Genomic DNA, 20,659 nt, shown 5'->3' with positions numbered 1-20,659 from the left:
CTTGTAGTTAGATTCAAGTGTCCGTCAAAGGAAAAAATAAAGCACGGATTTGAACAATGACGAGCATCCGTGCAGATGGTGACGCGTGAATCGAGGCCACGCTGCGGCACGTGTTGCTGAGCGATGCTTAGCGGCTTGGCGCTTGTTTACCAACAGAGATGGCCGTCGCTCCCAAACATTCTGCCCAACACACACGACAAAGCTCTACTAACCACCAGGTCGCCACGCCAAAAACACCATTCCAAATCGCTGAAGTCACCGGCGAACTCTTCTCAGTCCTTTTCTTTCTTTTAATTGCTTTTCACGAGATACCCCACGTCACCATGGCGGCCGACGACCTCATCAACTTCGACGAGATCGAACCTCACAAGGAGAACATCCAGCGCGTGCAAGGCGGCCGGTCAGCAAGAGCGCTCGCAGCCGTCCTCTCACCCAGGAATGCCGACAATGCATTGAAGCCCATCCCCTCAGACCAAGAGAAGATCAATAACGTCAAGCGGCAAGAATTCGAAAAAGAGCTCGAGACCATTGACGAGTCGGACGACCCGCTCGACGTCTACGACCGCTACGTGAAATGGACATTCGACACATACCCCAACCCCGCTTCGCAGCAATCACAGCTGCTGCCGCTGCTCGAGAGAGCAACCAAGGCGTTCCTCAAGTCGCCGCACTACAAAAACGACCCGCGCTACCTCAAGCTCTGGCTCAACTACATCAAGCTCTTTTCCGACGAGCCGAGGCAGACGTTCGCCTTCTTGGCCCGCCACAACATCGGCGACGGCCTCGCGCTCTTTTACGAGGAATTCGCCGCATACTTGGAGACGCAGGGACGGTGGAACCAGGCCGAAGAGGTGTTCTCGATGGGCGTTGACAAGGAAGCGCACCCGCCTGCCCGCCTCTTGCGCAAGTACGGCGAGTTCCAGCAGCGCATGGAGGCGCGCGACCAGGACAGCAACGGCCCGTCGAGCCCCGCTCTTCCGGTCGTCAGGGCGGCGCTGGCGGACAAGGGCGACGCTTTCGGCCCGGCCACCGGCTCGCCCAACCCTCAAGGGGGCGCTACGACCAAGAAGAAGGCAAAGATGGCCATCTTCGCCGACTCGGAGGAGCCGAAGCAGTCCGTCTTGGGCGGCGCTGGCAGGAAGGGCGAGTCGCTCCAGACGATGGCGGAGCGCAGGAAGGAGAACAAGCAGGAAGCGCAGGCTTGGGCAGGGCAGAAGCTCAATGGGGGCAAGAGGAACGTCGGCGCGGAGAAGCTGATGATCTTCAAGGACCAGGTAAGTCCGCATCGAGATGCTTTACCCATTCTTTCCCCCCGCTTTCTTTTCCGAAATATTTACGAAGACCAGGACTAATTTTGGGCGGCGTGCTTTTACGCTTTGTTATGTATATGCAGTCCGTATCAGAATCTCTTCTTGCAGAGAATAGCTCCATGCGTGAAGCTCAGCAAACCGTCAACCCGCGGACGGGCAAGATCGAGCGCGTCTTCGTGAACCTAGAGGCTGTGTACCCGAATGCGGATGACCCCATGGCCGCCGAGTTTTGCTTCGAGGAGCTCCGGGCGAGGCACAGGGGATGGATGAAGTACGACTGGAAAGCAATCAACCGCCGGGATGCGGAGCAGCGGAAGCAAGAGCAGGCCAGAAAGCAGAACACGGAGAGGAAAGCGCTGAAGCCGAAAGACCCGCAGCAGTCTCCGGTGAAGGACCCGGCTGCTATGCTTGCTAAAGGTTTGAAGCAGAGCGTTGCGCTCAACGATGTTAACGATGAGAATGCACCGCCGTCGCAGGAAGAAATTCAGAGGGCTAAGCTGCTGAAGAAGCAGCGCAAGGAGGAGCGTGCGAACCGGACGAGGAAGATCAAGGTCATGGAAGTTCAAAATGAGACGCAGACGAGTAGGTTGCTTCTTGCTGTGGAAGTGTGATTTGAGCTGATTTTTCCAGTACGAGCAAACCTTGGCTCCCCGACAGGCCACAAACCGGTGAGGAGAAAGAAGACTGCGGAGCCAACAATGACGATCAACACCAAAGAGGCCATGGACGAAATCTATGGCATCTTCAACCAGCCTCTTAAAGCGGCCAAGGAGGAGTCTGAAGAGGAGGAAAGTGAGGAAGAGAGCGATGACGATGACACGTACACCAGCGGAGGTGAGAGTACTTGCACTGGTAGGATGTCCGGCACGGAGAGCGAATACGGGGACGAGACGACGCGAGGCGACTTCACCATGAGGAGCGCAATGGACGACGACGATACCAATGCCAGCCGGGCGAGCGCATGGTCAGAGTTTACGGAAAGCAAGCATGTGCCCAGAGACGAAGATTCGGAAGAAAGCGGGTCGGAAGAAGGTGAGAGCGAAGAAGAGACAGAAAAATCGACGATGCAAGTCCACGAGGACGAAGGGTATGGAGGCTCACAAGAACCAGAGGACCTCCACACGCCGACTTCACCTCAACATAAACCGACAAGCTTCGTCCCTGTACCGCCGGAAGACGTCGAGGTTCCTAGATGGACGTATCGGGACCAAGTGCAAATGGCTAACAACCGTCTGCCGTTCATGACGCCCATCGCTGAAAAGACCGAGTCGTCGCTCGGTGCCGCGACGGTGCTGGCAGAGCAGAAGGACTTTTTCAACGCGAAGACGCCGAGCCGCCAGCCAGGAGGAAAGACACCTACTATCCTGGAGGATCAGACCGAAGACCTCAGCGGATCGTTCAACGAAATCTTGGAAGAAGCCCTGAAAGAGAATGGCGGCAGAATGATGCAACCCGCTCTGCCCAAGCCCAAGGACTCGAGGTCCAAGCCCGCTCCTCTGGGCGTCTCGAAATCAACCGTTGCGCAGGAGGCCAAGGACGTCCTGCCCAAGGGTCCCCTCATCCAGGACAAGCAGTGCAACCCCGTAGATGAGCACATCCGCCAGACGATCTTGGAGAACGTTCACCCGCCGCTTTCGACTTACGACGGATACCACGCCGAGCTTGACCGTTCTTTCGGCCGCCACGCGGAGATCAAGAAGTTCACCAAGGCAATTGCCAAGGCGAAGAATGGTGGTGACAGGACTGGAGGCAACTTCGTCGCCCCGACTATCTACTTCGACGGCGGCGACAGGGAATACACCATCAAGCGTCAGCTCGGCGAAGGTGCATTCGCTCCCGTGTACCTTGCCGAAAGCAGAAACATCGGCATGGAGGTGGATGAAGACGAAGGGCCAGCGCAGATGGGCAAGGGCGCATTCGGCGCTCTCACGCGCAAGCCGCTCGAAGCCATCAAGATGGAAGACCCGCCCTCTGCCTGGGAATTCTACATCATCCGCCAGGCGCACCGTCGTCTGGGCGTGTCCCGCGCCGCCGAGTCGATCATCCACGCTTACGAGATGCGCATGTTCCGCGACGAGTGCTACCTGGTGCTCGAGTACCGCGACCAGGGCACGCTCCTGGACCTTGTCAACGTCGCCCGCGCCGAAATCACGACCGGTGGGCCCGGCGTCATGGACGAGCAGCTCGCCATGTTCTTCTCCATCGAGCTGCTGCGCACCGTCGAGGCGCTGCACGCCAAGGGCATCATCCACGGCGACCTCAAGGCCGACAACGTCCTGGCCCGCCTGGAAACATCGATGACGGATGGCCAGTGGTCGTCGCAGTACCGCGCCGACGGCTCGGGCGGCTGGTCGCGCAAGGGCATCTCGCTCATCGACCTGGGGCGCGGCATCGACATGCGGGCGTTCCGGCCCGAAGTGCAGTTCATCGCCGACTGGAAGACGACCGAGGCCGACTGCGCCGAGATGCGTGAGATGCGGCCCTGGACGTTCCAGGTCGACTACCACGGGCTCGCCGCCACCATCCACTCGCTACTGTTTGGCAAGTACATCGAGACGGTTGCTGAAAGAGGTGCGGCCCTCGGTGCGGGCGCGACGAAGACGTATCGCCTCCGTGAGAGCTTCAAGCGCTACTGGCAGACGGAGCTGTGGGCTGAGCTGTTCGACCTCTTGCTCAACCCGACCAAGTGGATGGAGCAGGAGGAGGGCCAGCGGCTGCCGGTGCTGAGGGGGATGAAGAGGTGTAGGGAGGGGATGGAACGGTGGTTGGAGGCGAATTGCGAGAGGGGCGTTGGCTTGAAGGGATTGGTTAGGAGGATGGAGGAGAGGGTGGGCGCGAAGAAGGGGAGGTTGAGTTCTTAGAGAGGTCCGTGGACGGCTCATGCGTTTTTCTCTTTTTTCATCTGGGGCAAGACTTTGGCTGGCGTTTGGGTATACCAATTTGTTTATAGGGCGGCGGCGGCTTTGGTGGGTTCTTGGGGGTTTGGCAAGGTTGGCTACGAATTTAACTTCCTCCATTTCGAGAATTTGAATCTCTCTTGGAAATGGTATCAATCTCCGCCCTGGAGATTCACCCCCACCTCCACTCCCACCTCTTTAAGCTCTTATCAAAGCTTACCCATTGGTTGAGCAGTTCAACACCCGTTAATAAGAGAGTTTCGAAGGCGGATGTCGGCTCTTTCTGGGCTCTTGCGGACAGCTTTCTCACCTCGTAGGACTCGTCGCGTCGTAGACTAAAGGATATATTCTTCTGGTAGTACATCATCCAGCGAACTAGAATGAGACTAAATGAAATGAGAAGGCCATGCTGAAGTATGAGGGCTAGATAGCTGCTAAGCTACTCGAACTAAACAATCGCAATCTGTTGCAAATTTTCATCAGACTTCCAAACATGCCACTGAATATGCCAATCCTGCAAAAGCCCCCGCAGCCGCAAGATCAATTGGAATGAGAGCATGCAGATCCAAAACCTCTCTCGATTCCATTCCCATGAGAGGCTTTCGTCAATAGATGTCTTTTCTATCAATCGATAAGCTCTATACACTACTGAAGCCGTATAAAACTTCTCTCCAAGTGTACTTAGCGGATTAGCTTCAATGCCTAGTGTAGACTTCAGGATGGCCGCTACGAAAGACTTGGGAATCAAGACTGATTGACTAACTGCGAACGATGGGTTGAAACCTATTTCATGAAAGTAATTGAATGTGTCCAGGATTGGCCCGTACTGCATGAGTGAATTTTCCCATTCAGTGAAATTTTGAGTCCAGCTCGTAATAAGTTGTTCCTGAGGGTTGTCCTGGAGACTTTGGATTCGCGTATCCAAAACGGCCTCCAAATCGGTATAGGGTTCCCTACCGTCGAAGAGACGGACGGGATTATTTTCTCCTTTCGATGGCTGAAATGTTTTCAGAAACATGCGAAGGTCCTCTTGATTGGCAGATTTTAGCATATGCGTACGCATTTGCTTCATCGTTCGAAGAGGGGTTTTGTCAAAAGAGACCTCGTTCGTCCTCTTGGATCCTTGTTGAAGTGCGATTTGAATCCTTTCCAGAACGAGGCGATTTGGTTCCCACTGGAGAAATTCTGAAATTCCTTCGGGAAGCGGTCCATATGTTTCAATTTTGATCGCCACTAAGAAGAGCTTGCGAATCGTGACTTCGATGATCCAATCACTAATAAGACGCGCCGCGGCTTTATGGATATCAGAAACAATGTGCCATGGAGTTGCCAGCGCCTCAACGATTGCTTCCAGTGATACGGAGCAATTCGCAGTTCGTAATGAGAAAATGAAAGTGTCCGGGATCAGTCTTTCCAACAGGAGGACTTTCCAGCTCCAAGCCGGAACCACCAGAATTTCGAGCTTACTTGCTTCACTAAGCCAACTCCCAGGATCTTTGATATGTACGTTACCAACCGCGACCTTTTCGTGCTCCGTGGGGATGCTGAGGCAGCCTTGCGAGTATTGGAAAAGGACAAACCCGTAAAGAATTAGGGCCCCTGAATCAGAAACTATCGAGTCTGGGTTAGGATCTCGACAGTTCAGGACGCCCAGAGATTTCATATCCAAGGAATCCAACCTCCAGGAAACGCAAGGGTCAACCACGTTGATAGATATTTCCAAAGGTCCAGAATTCGGGTCACGAATCGCGACACAGCTCCAATCCGGGACCCAAGATGGCAAGCCAACATCAGCGTTTCTCCGTGTGTTCACAATGCTCAGATATCGAATGTCATGGAATTTATGAGTCCAGTATGCTGCCAAGCCTGTATAGAGCTGTTGGAAGGACAGAGCGTAGTCGACGGGGAGCAGTTTTGCCTCATTGTCCTCGACTAAACCGATAACTCCAAAGACTTTGTCGCGAGGATCAGAGCACAAAGAATTTCTCGTGTCCAGCAGGAGTTCAAAAAGGTTCGGGGATTTGCGCCCGTGGTGTGCCGGACTAGAGAAGTGAGTGATCCATTTGAGTTCTACCCCGTACGTCTGGAAGGTAGAGCACAAGTCTGCCCAGTGAACCGTTGTTCCGCCACAGGTAACAATGGCTTTGGAGGCCAAGGCGATCTCTTGAATGACCCAAGTTCGATGGAAGTAAGCTCTCTCCGAGAGTTCTTGTAAGCACTCCTTTCCCTCTTCAATGTTGCTTTGCTGACACGCAATGATAGCCATCGCCTTTCCCGCGCTTTCGCTTGCCTCGCCAAGGTATATCAAGACCCTGGATGCTCCAGAATAGATTTTGCCCATGAGACTGACCTGAAGTTGCCGTTCGACGGGGTTGTTCTGATTAATGCATATCGCATCAATCCAAAGAAGCCTCCTATGTTGGTACCGATACCTGCGCAACGCCGACATACAGTTGTTTGTCACCAGAACAACATCCAGCTGAGGGCCAACGAATATTGGATGGCAGAGCCTTTTATCTCCCTCAAGATCCGCCCACGTGTATGATACAGCTTCGTAGAGCGGTAGTGTAGGGTCGTCTAGCTGCGCAGGCTCGAAAGAACAAAGAATTGGATCGTTGAAGTCATTGGCGCCATGCAAGGCAAGGAGGCGAAAACCATCAGCGCCTGAAAGATCTGCGTAAATGCTGCGCTGCGACAAGCCGGCGAGGCTTGAATGTTGAGATTTGGTCATTTGGTCCTTTCCTAAAGCCGAACGCGGAGCAGTATCTTCCCCCGTCATTTGAGCAGCTTTGGAGAAGACACCGGAAGGTGCAATGTCGTAGCCGAACTCTGCAGAAACTCTTGATTCGATGTCGCGTAAAGTGCCTTCATCGCTACGTGGCTCTTCGGCCTCGTCCGTCCAGCCGCCAACATCATCGGCGGAGGGAGCGGTAAGATCGTTTTGGTTTTGACCGAAGCGGGATCTAGTATACGAAACGCATGGTGGCCAAGCACACTTCAGTCGAGACCGCTTCACGGCGGGCGGAGGAGCTGGAGGCGGCGGCACTTTGCTCGTCTCGGCGATCAAATGGGAGGCTGAGGAGTTGCAGCGGAGACAACTTGGTATTCCATCGATCCAGGTCAAATCGATATCTTCGCAGGTACGAGTGTGCCAGGACATGGTGCGGTTGCTGGTCCTGCTCGATCTTGAAGTAGGTTGTTGTATTCCAAGGCTTAGCAAAAGATTGCCTTCAGCTCTGCTGACGTGGTGACGTTTTATTGCATTGTGAGGTTAACCAATTACAGAGGGATATCGCAGCCGAAGGCTAGAGTGAAGAAAGAACAGTAAGGCCCCAGGCGTAACTATGCCTCAGCATTCTCCTCTTCTTTTTGCCCTTAAAACAAACAGCGTAAATGTGCCTCCGTGCTTCTCTCTCTCTCTTTTTTCAAAGAAAATAAACATATGGGTAGTTGAAGCTATCATCCGGATGTAAATGTGGAATTAATAATTATGCATTCTCGTCCGGACGAAAACTTCAGTTGCCCATGGCATGACCGAAAAACAGAGTCATGCTAGCCTTCAACTGCGATACTCCTCTGTAAGAGACTTAAACACTTCAAAATGTCGTTGGTCAACTTCCTCTTACAGCCAGCGCGCCGGAGGCACCCGAAGATGATCCGCAGGATGCGCTTGCCCTGTAGCTCCCCGCCGCGGGGCAGAGCACGGCCCCCGGCCACCTCCGCTGCGATACGACGACGACCTACATAAAGCGATGGCGCTGCCAATGGCCAGTGACGGACTCAGTCTGCAACACGGGGTGCAGCTACAGGTGCAACACTGCCTCCTACGTCTCCAGTAAGAGCCGTCCGATGCCTCTTCCCGTTCGCTGTACCCGCATGCAAGCTGACCTGGGCGGTAAACAAACGTAGCAATCTCAGGCCACCTTGAACCCTGGACGATCGTACGGGAGCTCTTCGTAACTCCAGTACTAGAAAAGGGAGCACCCAAGCTCCACACCCACATCCGTCTCCTTTTCTCCCCGCACTCTCTCACTCAAACACCTCGTCTTCCCACCCCGCCTATTTCAGCCTCGATAACGACCATCACGGCCTCTGGACCTCAGCACCCGACGCTCTGCTGAGCATTCGACAACCACACATACGTACACGGCAACCAACCATGGACGCCTGGCTCCCGCAAGAAGTGATCCGCCGCAAGCGCGACGGGCTGGCTCTCAGCAGCAGCGACATCCAGCGGTTCGTGGCGGGCATCACGTCCAAGACGCTGTCTGAGGGACAGATCGCCGCGTTCGCCATGGCCGTGTACATGAAGGGCATGACGCTGGAAGAGCGCATCGCCTTCACGTCGGCGGTACGTGACTCGGGCCAGGTGCTATCGTGGCCGCGCGAGCTGGTACCAGGACCCGTGGTGGACAAGCACAGCACGGGCGGCGTGGGCGACTTCATCTCGCTGCCGCTGGCACCACTGCTCGCCGCCACGGGCTGCTTCGTGCCCATGATCAGCGGCCGCGGCCTGGGCCACACGGGCGGCACGCTGGACAAGCTGGAGAGCATCCCGGGCTACGTCGCGACGCCGGCGCCCGACCTCTTCCGCAAGGTCACGGCCGAGGTCGGCTGCGCTATCATCGGGCAGACGGCGGACCTGGCGCCCGCCGACAAGACGCTGTACGCCATCCGCGACGTGACGGCCACGGTCGAGAGCGTCGACCTCATCACCGCCAGCATCCTCGGCAAGAAGCTGGCGGCCGGCCTCGACGTGCTGATCATGGACGTCAAGACGGGCAACGGCGCCTTCATGGCCCGCGTCGACCAGGCCCAGGAGCTGGCCGCCAGCATCGTCGCCGTTGCGAACGGCGCGGGCACCCGCACCCGCGCCCTCATCACCGACATGGGCGCCCCGCTCGCCCGCAGCGCCGGCAACGCCGTCGAGGTCGAGGAGGCTGTGGCTCTCCTCAAGGGCGACGTCCGCAGCGAGCGCCTGTGGGAGATCACCCTCGCCCTCGCCGAGGAGACGCTGGTCGAGGCCAAAATCTCACCCTCGCGCGAAGACGCCCGCGAGAAGCTCCTGCAGGCCTGGAAGAGCGGCGAGGCCGCCAGCCGCTTCGGCCGCATGGTCGAAGCGCTCGGCGGTCCCAAGGACTTCATGGACAAGCCTGACGCCTACCTCCCCAAGGCCCCCGTCGTGACGCCCGTCTTCGCCGACACGGACGGCGTCGTCGAGGAGGTCGACACGCGCTCCGTCGGCCTCGCCGTCGTGGCCCTGGGCGGTGGCCGCCGCAGGCCCCAGGACGACGTCGATCCGGCCGTCGGCTTTACGAAGTTGGCTTTCCCTGGCGAGACGGCGGATAAGGAGCACCCTATCGGTGTTGTTCATGCGCAGACGGAGCAGCAGGCTGCTGACGCGGCGACGGCGCTTAAGGCTGCGTATAGGATTGGTGGTGCGCCGAGGGAGGTGAGGGAGGCGGTGTTGCAGAGGTTGTAGGTTGGAGATTGCAGGCGCGGGATGATGGGGGAGGGATGGGAGGTCGATGGGAAAGAAAAAAGAAAAAGAACTTTGAAGACTCATCCTGCTTAGAGCGGGATTCCTAGATGATGAAATGAAATGGAATGTTTGGTTTGCCGACGGATTGACTTTTGTGTGATTGTCGTGAGGGGTATGTGAAGACGAATATCTGAGTGCTGCTGTGGCTTTGAGTTTTGAGGCAAGGCTGAATCTAACTCATCGTGTCAAATTTGGCTAAACACATCTCTTAAACCGTGCAGGTCGAGGTTCTCGTGTTTGAAATACGTTCCATCTGATCAGTAGCCAGAGGTCTGGTATTGATATCAATAAGCTTGAATTCGATTTTCGTAAAAGTTCACAGCGCTCTAAAGTCTTACGATGTAAGAATGATATTTGGATCAGGCGGATGGTGTTCATGTGTTTTCTGTAAATTGAGTTGCTTTATTCAGCTACCATGGAGACGATAGACAAGTCTAGACCTTGCTTTTCTTAAGGCTTTGTAATGCTTTAAAAAAGTAACGTTTTTGGCGCAAGGATGACCTTTCATACGATGTGACCTGCATTTTGAACACGATATGAATCCCCTCTTGTAATAACCCCTACGTGTTACCCAAGAAGCAGAGGGGTATACAGGTTGATAGTATGTCGGACATGGAGCCGAAGTGGGGGATGGACGATAATGGAGGTCAAATAGAAGCGTCGCGGTATAATCATCAATTCCCCGATTGGAATTGGGAGTGCCAACCATTTCCGCGGCATTTTCAACACCGTGATTCAGTAAGCAATGAGGAATGTTGCAGGCAAGTTGGTGGCTTGTGAAAGTAGATAGTGTGTGACTGTTACAGTAGAGATGACAGTTTCGTGAAGGCGGTTATACATGAACGCACGAACGGGAACATGGCCGGATCAAGAGAGAATGCCAGGAATGTTACACTCGGTCGTACGAGAACATACCATGGTCATACTCATGCAAGCACTCGGCTTCTATAGCTCTCGCTGTGTCGGATATATCAAAAGGGTAGCCGAATGAGCTAGGCGCTGCAGGCGCGGTGGTGAGATCAAGACGTCGAGAGGACCCGCAGGTACGTCTGCTGGGAAGATAGCGCGGATCCGGGACTAGTCGGGCAAAGATATGCGGCCGTGTAACTAGCAGCGCCAGGGAGGGAGGGAGGGAGGGGATTCAGAGACACACGACCAGCCGCTTCCAGGCGGGCCCGCGTGCGACGAGGAATAGCGAGGCGCCGTGTGGTCATATGGCTCGTCGCCTCGCGCGGCAGAGACGTGGTTTCTACTAGACCCTGTCAGCCGCAGGCCTTTATAGACCCCAGCTAGCAAGCGGTTTGCTGGTGCAAGGAGTGCCTCCACTTTCACAACATGAATCGTGCCTTTTTCAGCTTCCCGCGGACGTTTGAGCAGCCCGTGTGCACAGGCTGGGAGCGGAGCTTCGCCGTGCCTGACGTATCAGGCCGTCGGCAGAACGCCGGCGCCAAAGCTCCGAACACAGCGCCAGCACCCGGAGCTCAGCAGCACCATCACCGTCGTCAACACCCACCAAACCTCCCACCACCGCTCCAGCCTACTCCACCCGCCGCCCCATCTCCATCCCCGCCCGCCCATCCCTCTGCCGTCCCTGCAGCCGCTCAATCCTCGCCGCCGCCCGCTGCACACCCGCCGCAGCCCGAGTCCCCGTCCGCAGCGTCACACCCGCCCTCGGCATCCAGCACCACCATGGCAGACAAGGAGCTCCAGACCATAACGCAGCAGCTGCAGACGGCCCTGCGCAGCAACCCGGCGTCAGCGTCGCCGCTGCTGTCGCGCGCCAAGGTGACGCTGCTCAAGCTCAACGCGCTGATGCCGTCGCCGTCGACGCCGCCCGCCCACCTGCTGGCCGCGCGCGAGATCCTCGAGCTGGGCGCCCTGATCAGCATCAAGCAGCAGGACCCGGACGGCTTCACCCGCTACTTCCACACCCTGCAGCCCTTCTACCAGCTGCCCGAGCGCGTGCTGCCCCGCCGCGGCAGCAACGCCAGCAAGATCACCGGCCTGTACCTGCTGCTGCTGCTGAGCCAGGGCGACTACGCCGGCTTCCACACGCTGCTCGAGAGCCTCGAGGTCGCCCAGAGCAGCCGCCACCAGCAGGGCGCCGGCTCGTCGTCGGGCCTCGAGGACGACGAGTTCATCCAGTACCCCGTGCGCCTGGAACAGGCCTTGATGGAGGGCAGCTACGACCGCGTCTGGGGCGAGACCAAGAGCGAGCGCGTGCCGAGCGAAGAGTTCAGCGTCTTCTCAAATGTGAGCTCAGCCTTGTCGACATAGGGTGGATGATGTGTCTGTGCTATGATGAAACCGTGTGAGCTGACTCTCTTGTGTTCCCAGGTCCTCGTCGCCACCATCCGTAACGAAATCGCCTCTTGCAGCGAGAAGGCATACCCCTCGATCCCCATCACAGACGCAAAGTCGCTCCTCTTCCTCGACAGCGAGGGTGCCGTCATCGACTTCGCCAAGAGCCGAGGCTGGTCTGGCAAGGACGGCCGCATCTACTTCCCCCAGCAGGAGCAGGAGAACCTCAGCCAGGAGAAGGACGTCATGCAGCTGAGCGGCCAGGTCATTGAGAACACGCTGGGCTACGCGAGGGAGCTGGAGACGATTGTTTGAATGCTGTTTTGGGGCGTACTCGTCACGAGACCAATCAGACATAGAGTAAGAAATAAGGCCATTGTGGGGATGCAAGTGGAGTTTGGAGGGGCAAACGTCATGGCTCCTTTAGCTATGTAGGACGAGCGAAGATTAGGAGACGAGACAGCTTTCCGGATGCTCTTTTCGGAAATCCGAATCATGATGGATGGCGCGGGTGTTTTTGGAACGGTATGAAGCTTTTAAGGTCAGATTATAGACCCGAGTGATGTCCTTTAATGTATCACCAGAGGAAAAGAAGATGAATGCATATGTGCAAGGCACTATAATCGCATCTGCTTTTTTCCCATCTCTGACAGGCGTTCAATTGCAAGGAGGATATACATGGTATTGGTATTCTTACAGATGTTACAGCTGCTGTACTGCTCCCCGATTGTCTTTGACGATGAAATTGTTGAAGACCTCGTAAGAATAATCTCCGTCCCTCTTGAGTGGTGTAGCACAAAACTTGAATGTTCCTTTCTTAAACCCCCACCATAAACTCCTCACATCATAATGCCCTTTTTCAATTGACACTCCGTCTTTTCCCTCAGAGCTCCCGGAAGGCACCGCTTGCTGGAGACCACAACATCGCGATCGTTCGCACCAGAGGGCGGGTATCGCCTCAATATCGTCGGCCCGCAACTCACCCTCCCATCCCCGGAACTCTTCCAATCCAGATCCCAACCGCAAGCTGGCGACCTCCCTCTTTCCCCTCCCTCACAGCCCGCGCCTACACTCACGGCACAACAACGACCCCAATACTCCCGGCCTGCGCAATAACGCACTTCACCACCGCCTGCAAATCCATGCCCTGCAACCTCACCTCATCCTGCTTAATCTTCGCAATCTCATACACGTGCTTCAGGCTGACCGTGCCAACCGTGCCCGTACCGCTGTTGCCACGCACCTCGACGTTCTTGCCCGAGCCGGCCTTGCCCGTCGCGCCCTCGACGTTGTTCTTGGGGCCCGCCGTGTTGCCCGCGCCGCGCACCTTGTTGTTCTTGCCCGGTTTGACGCCCGCGGCCGCTAGCAGCAGCGTGGCCGTCGGCGGCGTGCGCAGCTCGAAGTGGAAGGAGCGGTCGGGGCGGACGGTGACGCGGGCTGGGATGGGGGTGCCGGGGTTGTAGTGCGCTGTGCGGGCGTTGAATTCCTGTTTTTGGCGGGAGGGAGTGGTTAGTGTTATGACTCGGTGTGCCTTTTGTGGTTTTTCTCTTCTCGTTTTTGTACGATTGGGTGGAAGGGCGATTGTGTAAGAGTATGTGCGAAGGGATGCTCGAAGCTGGAAAACAAGAGAAAGCAGATAGCAAGAACGAAATCGCAATGCACACGACCAGAAAAAAACCACTCTTCCACGCAAAAAAAACATACCTTGCAGAAATCCATGCTCTTCACACCTTTACTTCCCAGCGCCGGACCAACGGGCGGCGACGGGCTGGCCTGGCCCGCGCCCACGATCAGCTTGACGATCACGTCCTTCTGTATCGCCTTCTTCGCCATTGTCGTTTTTTGTCGTAATCGAGTCCTCCGGAAACCCTTTTTCTTGTCGTATCCTCTCCGGCACTGTCCCGTGTGTCGCAACGCCTGCGTGTGTGATTCGTCGTCTATCGAGATTTCCCTTCCGCCTGCGTGCGTATGTCGGACGAACGGCGTGAGTACGAGCGAGACCCGCGAAACGGTCGTGAGGCAAGGAATTGATGCTCTTTCGCAAGCGGGGGGGCGCGTGATGGGAAGGGCGAGCTGGGGTTGTTGGGTGGTGCGGTTGCGCCGGGAAAATGTTCGGGAGAGAGACCTCTTCGAAAGCTTGCGGCGATCTTCCGCGGTGGTGGTGCGGCATGAAGGGAAAGCTGCGCGGATGGTCTGTGTGGGTGCCCGTATGACTGTCACTGTCTGACAGAGTAATTCTAAGAATAGTTTGATTATGATTCTGAGCCAAAAGGAGAAAAAAAAAGTATACTCCATAAGATGTGGCAGTATCATATCCCCTAAGGGCAGCATCAATCGGCACCAAGTCACCCGAGACGACAAAACTCTACGTAGCTGAACCCACGCAACACAATAACCCATATAAACATCCTTTAGAATCTTCCACTCGACCAGTCCCTTTGCCAGAGGGACTTTATGAGCAATCTCTATCCTACAAAACAGCCCCCTTTCCCGTCCCCCACCCTCCTGTTTTAATCCCCGTCTTCTCTCACTGGGCTGTCTCTTCTCTGCCCTTCTCCCTCCTCTTTCCCCTGAGCACCTTGGCCAGGTTGCAATCCGTATCCATCGCGCGCAACGTGCTCTTTTTTCCTTTTGAGAAAGCAAGAAGACTCTCTCTTAGCCATACCCGCCCATGAAGACAACGAATCAAAACGCAATCCATTCGCACCGGTTTACCAATAAAGGTTTGTGCCGGTGCATTGGCGGCGTAAATGGCATGAAGTCCGTTAAACAATGAGAAGCCGAAGTTTTTTGGGAAAAATGAACACCAGCGCCACAATGAGATCCTTAGAGAAAGCATAATCCCATACTCTTCACTCTTCAAGCGTTCCCCTGCAGGGACAAGGCGCCGCCAGCCTGCGCGATCTTGACTTGGTACTCTCTCAGGTCCGCCCAGTTCTTCAGCTCTGCCTCCTCATCCTCGGGCGCATCCGGGTTCTGCGGGTTTGTGGGCCTCGCGCGATCGAGCCTAACCAGGATCTCGAGGAAGTGGTGCAGGTACTGCTCCGCCTGCAGAGCAACGCTGCTCTTGCGGTCCTGCGGCTCGTTGAGCAGCGTCGACACGATCTGCCGCACCTTGTGTGTCTGTGAAAAAAACAGGAACCAAGTCTCAGTGTCAATTGCGCAACGGAGGGGTCCAATCACTCCGGGCTCATGCTGCACACTTACAAAACTGTCCGCATTCGGCTCCATGTGCACCTGACTGATGCTCTGCAGCACCCGCAGCAGGTCCTTGACGATCTTGTCCTTTTCCGTAGTCATCTCCTGATCGAGCGCATCGTAATTGGGACTCGGTTCCTGCTGCAGCATCGAGTCGAGACCAGCTGCTCCCACAGCAGGCGAGCTCTGCTCCTGATTCTGCGCCTTCATGTTGTTGTTGATGTCGCGCATGTTAAAGTATCTCTCCGTGATGTACGACCGCGTGGCCAGCTGGCTGAGGTAAATGTTTGCCTTCTGGATCTCGTATTGCGTCTTGCGCTTGTCCTCCGGGCTCTGCTCCGAGCCGTTCAACGCAAGGAGCATGAGCGGCTCCCTACCCTGCAGTTCTTGGCCTGGCGCAAACATGTTCGGAGCCTGGTTTTCCTGCGACCCTTCCAGCCACACCGATAGCTCCGGCGGCAGCTCTTCCAGGACACGCTTGGAACTCCGCAGACTCTGATCGAGGACCTTGCTTTGCCTCTCCCAGTCGAAGACCTCGTTGATACCGTAGGTGAGCTCTGTTGTCGCGAGCGTGGTGTACGACTGGTACACCTTCACGTTGGCGTTGAAGCCGACGAGCTCAGGGACGACACCGGAGGGCTGGGCCTCGATGTGATTGGGGTAGATGTAGAGGTCGTCGACCTCCATGGGCAGCGGTGGGTAGGGCTTGCCAGGAGTTTCTGGCAGAATTACAAGTTCATCGTGGATGGAGCCGGATTGCGCCATCGAACTTGAACTGGGTCAATCAAAATATCTTCTTTGTACGCACCCGGATCGATCACTTACCGCCAACTGACAAACGTGGTCCAAAAGATCCTCCTTCCCATTTCGAGCGTGATGTAGTCGGGACCGAGCTGCTGAACGCCGTCTCGGGACGACTCGCCGTTAGCATTACCTTGCGGCCTGTAGAACTCAGACTTCGCATCGTGCAGGCCCAGCGCTCTTATGATGGACAGCGCCTCGGCGAAGTAGAGGCGTGCTGGCCGCCAGCGGAAAATGTAGGCGTGAGACAGGCCAACAAGGTAGCTCGTTGCCGCATCGTACACGGTCAGATCGTCACGCTCGAGCAGAGCAGGCCCTCTCGCGGCGGCGCACACTTGCTGACACCGGGCAATGAGGCTCATGTGGTTCGGAAACAGGCTCTGCCGGCCCTGGGCCTTCAGCACGAGGCGGGGTTTCCGGGGGAATGACGAAACGAGCGCTGCTATCATTGACGCCAGCAATGCCAGGAACGGTCGGTTGTTGTAGTCTTCACGTCTCCTAAACGACTCGCGGAAGCTCGGTTCGTGGGGGAAGGGGCAGAGCGGGTGGATGTAGGTGAAATAGTCGTTGATGAAGTGCTCAATGGTGTCCAGAGGAGCAATCGACTCTGCAGACAGGGGAGGATGGGACGACAGGGCCGCCAGAGCGTGCGCCGCGTTCGTCGGAGACGACGGTGAGCTCGGAGACATGTTGTTCGGAGAGCCCTCAAGGCGGCGCTTCTTGATGGCCTCGGCATGGCGGTTCGGGGGGCCTCGCCGGCGGCTCGGACGGTCGAAGGTGCAAGGAATATCGAGCGCGGCGCAAGCGCGACACGGCGGACCAGACTCGTCACACTTAACTTTCCGTATGCTGCAGGAGTCGCAGGCTTTCCGTAACCGATTCGCCTTTTGCGGCTGGCCGTCCGGACCAACGCTCGCTACGCCCGGGGGTGGGGGAGGCGGCGGCATGGACATGGGGTGATGCTGCTGGTCGACGTGCACTCCGTTACCCGGGTAGCCGCCATCGTGAGGCGGTCCCTGGTTCTGATTGGGGTCGGTGAAGCTCGGTTCGATCTTTGCGTATAACGACTGGCTCGTGGGCGGGCTGAAGTTGAAGCCCTCGGGCGGCTGCGGCTGTCCTTGAGCGGCGGCCTCGATCAGCTGCGCGCTGGCGGCGGCGGGGTAGATGGGCGCATAATGCTGCTGATCGGCGGTCGGCGGGGGCGGGTACTGCGACATGGCGACGCGGTGGCGGCAACGTCAGGAGCGAAGGCTGGCGGCAGCGATGGAGGTAAAGCTGCGGGTTGCGGATGGATCGGGTGAGCTTGAGCCTGCAGCAGGCAGCACACGACGCTGCAAGCGGGTGTCAATTGGGGCAACTGGGCCGATGACGACACGGCCGGGGGCGTACCTTATCGTACAATTGCTTGGACACGGCAGGGTCGTGTGCTGTGGGGGCGCCGCTTCAGAAATTTAGCAGACAAGCTGCGATCACAGAATGGGTGGTGTTTTGCGGGCGAGCGCGTCGGGCGAGAGCGGGTGAGAAGGGGAGTCAAGCGCGAGGCGTCCGAGGGGCTACAGGAAGGACATGGCGAATTGCGCTCGCGACAGGTGATGTTGGTGGTGATCGGAGGCAGAGCTATGCGGATGCGGATGGAGAGCGTCAGGTCTGAGTTGCTTAAGTAATGCGCGGCTCGAGTCAGGCTGCGGTTTAGGCTCCTCGCAATGCGTCACTGCCGCAGATCCCACGCCCACTCCATCACCAGCCCCAGCTTTGCGTGAAGAATCTCTAGCATTCCAAGTATCTACGTTCGTTTATCCACCGTGCTCCCGAACGCCAGCTCTCCCCTCACCGCCCATCCGCCACCCGTTTTTCTGCTTCTCGTAAATTCCTCGAGCCTGTCTCCGACTGCGCCGCATGCACAAGAGATAGCCGCCGTTTCCCCATCAGCCACATCCGAAAAGCCTCACAGGTACTTCTTCGGCGCACTGTCCCGGCGTCGCTTGTACACCAAATAGCCGCCAAACATCAGGACCTGCGCGATGACAATCAAGAAAACAAACGTCCACATCTTGGGCGCGTGTCTCGTAACCGCTGTGCGAAATTAGCGAGCGCTCCAATAGAGTCGCAGGAAAACTTACCATCAGAGAACGAGTCCTGCAGGCCTGCATGTGTGTCCCTCAGCGCGCTCTGCAGCTTGGCGAGGTGGTCGCGGTAGTCCTTTCCTTCCAAGTCCTTCTGCACCGCCATCAACATGCCCTCAATCTTGCCCACCTTGCTCTCGACGGCTCCAACGTGGTCGTGGATAGGCCCGTTCTTGTTGAGAGACATGAGCTCATTGTGGGTCTGTTCGTGCCTCGTCTTCATCTCCTGGAGGAGTTTGTAAATATCATCAACGCGCTGGTTGATCGTCTGGACACGGCCGTTCAGTTCGTGGAACTGGTCCAACGAGATCGAGCCAGCAGGGGCCTGCTGAGGCGGTTGCTGTTGTTGTTGCTGAATCGGCTGTTGTTGTTGTTGTTGTTGTTGCTGCTGCTGCTGTTGCTGCTGCTGCTGTTGTTGTTGCTGTTGCTGTTGTTGCTGCTGCTCAACCGGCGGAGGAGGTGGGGTGGCCCCTTCGGCAGTAGAGACGGTGAACTTGAAGATCTCAAAGGAATCCGGGTTCTCCGCCGAGGCAGCGGAGACACCGAACTTGTAGCCCGCTGGGATGTTCACCTATGACGTTGGTCAGATATAATCCAGATCCACTGCATGCGCACCACGTACCCTGTTGGTGGAGAAGCACGTCTTGTCGTCAATCTCCACCGCGAAGCTGTTCCCAGTCTGGGTAACCTTGAGGCGCGACGGGATACCACGATTGCGGTAGGGGTAGTCGCATTGGCCGAACGCCAGGGAATCCACGTTATGATGGTCCTTGAAGGACTTGGTGCCGTCGTTGAGGAATCCTCGAATCTTACCACCGTGTCCACCATACTGGTCGATGCTCAGCACCAAGCCGTCAAACGGGCCCGCAGTATAGAGACTGCTGATGCCTCCAGCCGGTGTTCCGCCGTTGGTCAGCCAGATCTGCAGGTTGCCGTTGCCTCTGTCCTGTCCCGAAGCTCTAAAGTCCACCTCGGCGACGAATTCACTCTTATCGAGCGGGCTCTGCGCCCATATTTGGCCGCGCTTGCTCCCGGGATATGGAGGCGTCAGGATGACGCGGTCAGAGAGGATCTGCGGGTTGTGGCCTTCGCCGGAGACGGTCCAGCCTGGGATGGTCGCGCGGTCCTGCGAGATGGTGTCTTTGTGGCCGAAACTGAGGCCTTCGATGACGGTCACCGCCTGCGCTGAAGACACGGCGAACGCCGCCCATGCCAGCGACTGGAGTTGGCGTGAGACGTGCATTGCGCTATGCAGAGCCGGCTATGTACAGAGTCGAGATAGGTCGGCTATCTGCTATGGCGGTGGGCCTGGGAATTAGGAACTGCCATGACGTTAGCCTGCTTCTTCTGGACATGCGAAGCTCGGATCAACGCACTGTGCTCTAAGATGGCGGGGTGCGACGCGCGTTGATGGAAGAGACGATGCTGACGATGCTCCACGCGACGACGGCTGAAATGACCACGTTGCGAATGTCCTTTGCGATTGAGGCAACAGAAGGCGAAACGTCTAGAGTGTGTCGTATTATGAATTCGCCGGGAAAAGCATGCTTGACGGCAATGTCGGAGGTGAAGTCGCCCATGGGGATTGCGGTCTCCTGTGGCGCCAGCTGTCCTGGTTAGAAGGCTTGCTCCAGCGCGTATCGATAGGTAGCTCAGGGCCGTGCGCCGCTACACACGCTTGCGGATAGCAAACTTCGCGGGGAACAGCGCCTTCGTATTTGCGAATTGTTTCTATCCTTGGATCTGTGAGCTTCAATTGACCTTCGTCAGCCACCCAGCACAATTTTCGAATTCCTGTCGTCATGCACTAGTTCCGAGCTCGCTGCAATCCTTGCATTGGTCCCGTCCCCACGACCGCGGCTGCGGGAGCCCAGCCGGCGATTTGCCGTTGCATGCGCCTCAGAGCTCAAAACGGAAAGTGCGCACGTCCGGTGTGTATATATCATGCATCACAGTTTTTTCTAAACCACGCCTTGGTCCAACTCCTTTCGAATTTTCTTGATCCCCACTATGTGTTGACTCCTCTTCAGCCCGGCCGCTCGTTTGCGAGCCCTGCTGCTTTACAGTTTTTATCGACGAATTCTACATACAGATCAACCATTCCTCCAAACAATATTGATACAATGACAACGAGAGACAAGGAAACCGATTCAAGCAATCATTTTGAATTTCCAGTAATCTCGCGTGGGGTATTAAGAAGTACCACTGCGCTACCGCCGCCCACCCGCCCTCGTACGTCGGGGCTCTTTGAACAGAAGGGAATGTCTCTTCAATACAGGAAGGAACAGCGAATCGTCAGAAGTGCTTGCGCCTCGTTCCAACTACATCCGCCAAAATATAGACGGACATCATGATCCAGAAGACGAGAATAAAAAAAAGAAAAAGTGAAAGCAAAGGTACCATGTGCCTTTGGAACGGCACACGAAGCTCGAGAATATTCGCAGAAAACCGCCCGACAAAGACCGTAACACCGCCCCGATAACCCAA

At 56.5% G+C, this 20,659-nt stretch overlaps 6 protein-coding genes across 6 annotated transcripts; 3 read left to right on the top strand and 3 right to left on the bottom strand.

Moving 5' to 3' along the window:
- Positions 1–323: 323 nt before the first annotated feature.
- On the top strand, positions 324–4,171 carry LTHEOB_2000 (Checkpoint protein kinase; the record flags this gene model as incomplete). The annotated part of the gene is made up of 3 exons (XM_035510765.1): positions 324–1,274; positions 1,394–1,892; positions 1,941–4,171. The coding sequence occupies 3 exons, from the start codon at positions 324–326 to the stop codon at positions 4,169–4,171; spliced, it is 3,681 nt and encodes a 1,226-aa protein (XP_035364940.1).
- Positions 4,172–8,366: 4,195 nt separating this feature from the next.
- Positions 8,367–9,689, top strand: LTHEOB_1999 (Pyrimidine-nucleoside phosphorylase; the record flags this gene model as incomplete). The annotated part of the gene is made up of 1 exon (XM_035510761.1): positions 8,367–9,689. One exon carries the CDS (start codon positions 8,367–8,369, stop codon positions 9,687–9,689), a length of 1,323 nt encoding a protein of 440 aa, XP_035364939.1.
- Positions 9,690–11,438: 1,749 nt separating this feature from the next.
- LTHEOB_1998 (Proteasome regulatory particle subunit) lies at positions 11,439–12,365 on the top strand (the record flags this gene model as incomplete). The annotated part of the gene is made up of 2 exons (XM_035510760.1): positions 11,439–12,002; positions 12,087–12,365. 2 exons carry the CDS (start codon positions 11,439–11,441, stop codon positions 12,363–12,365), a joined length of 843 nt encoding a protein of 280 aa, XP_035364938.1.
- A 757-nt stretch (positions 12,366–13,122) lies between these two features.
- Positions 13,123–13,883, bottom strand: LTHEOB_1997 (Mitochondrial 54s ribosomal protein; the record flags this gene model as incomplete). The annotated part of the gene is made up of 2 exons (XM_035510759.1): positions 13,123–13,536; positions 13,755–13,883. The coding sequence occupies 2 exons, from the start codon at positions 13,881–13,883 to the stop codon at positions 13,123–13,125; spliced, it is 543 nt and encodes a 180-aa protein (XP_035364937.1).
- Positions 13,884–14,909: 1,026 nt separating this feature from the next.
- Positions 14,910–17,266, bottom strand: LTHEOB_1996 (Zn 2cys6 transcription factor protein; the record flags this gene model as incomplete). The annotated part of the gene is made up of 3 exons (XM_035510758.1): positions 14,910–15,173; positions 15,258–16,017; positions 16,074–17,266. 3 exons carry the CDS (start codon positions 17,264–17,266, stop codon positions 14,910–14,912), a joined length of 2,217 nt encoding a protein of 738 aa, XP_035364936.1.
- A 728-nt stretch (positions 17,267–17,994) lies between these two features.
- Positions 17,995–19,752, bottom strand: LTHEOB_1995 (Lectin family integral membrane protein; the record flags this gene model as incomplete). The annotated part of the gene is made up of 4 exons (XM_035510757.1): positions 17,995–18,122; positions 18,170–18,743; positions 18,795–19,391; positions 19,603–19,752. The coding sequence occupies 4 exons, from the start codon at positions 19,750–19,752 to the stop codon at positions 17,995–17,997; spliced, it is 1,449 nt and encodes a 482-aa protein (XP_035364935.1).
- Positions 19,753–20,659: the final 907 nt, after the last annotated feature.

The sequence above is a fragment of the Lasiodiplodia theobromae genome (assembly GCF_012971845.1).
Source record: "Lasiodiplodia theobromae strain AM2As chromosome Unknown scaffold_5, whole genome shotgun sequence".
NCBI classification, from domain to species: Eukaryota; Fungi; Ascomycota; class Dothideomycetes; order Botryosphaeriales; family Botryosphaeriaceae; genus Lasiodiplodia; species Lasiodiplodia theobromae.
Note: the sequence above shows the minus strand (reverse complement) of the source record. Positions and strands in the feature narration are given on the sequence as shown.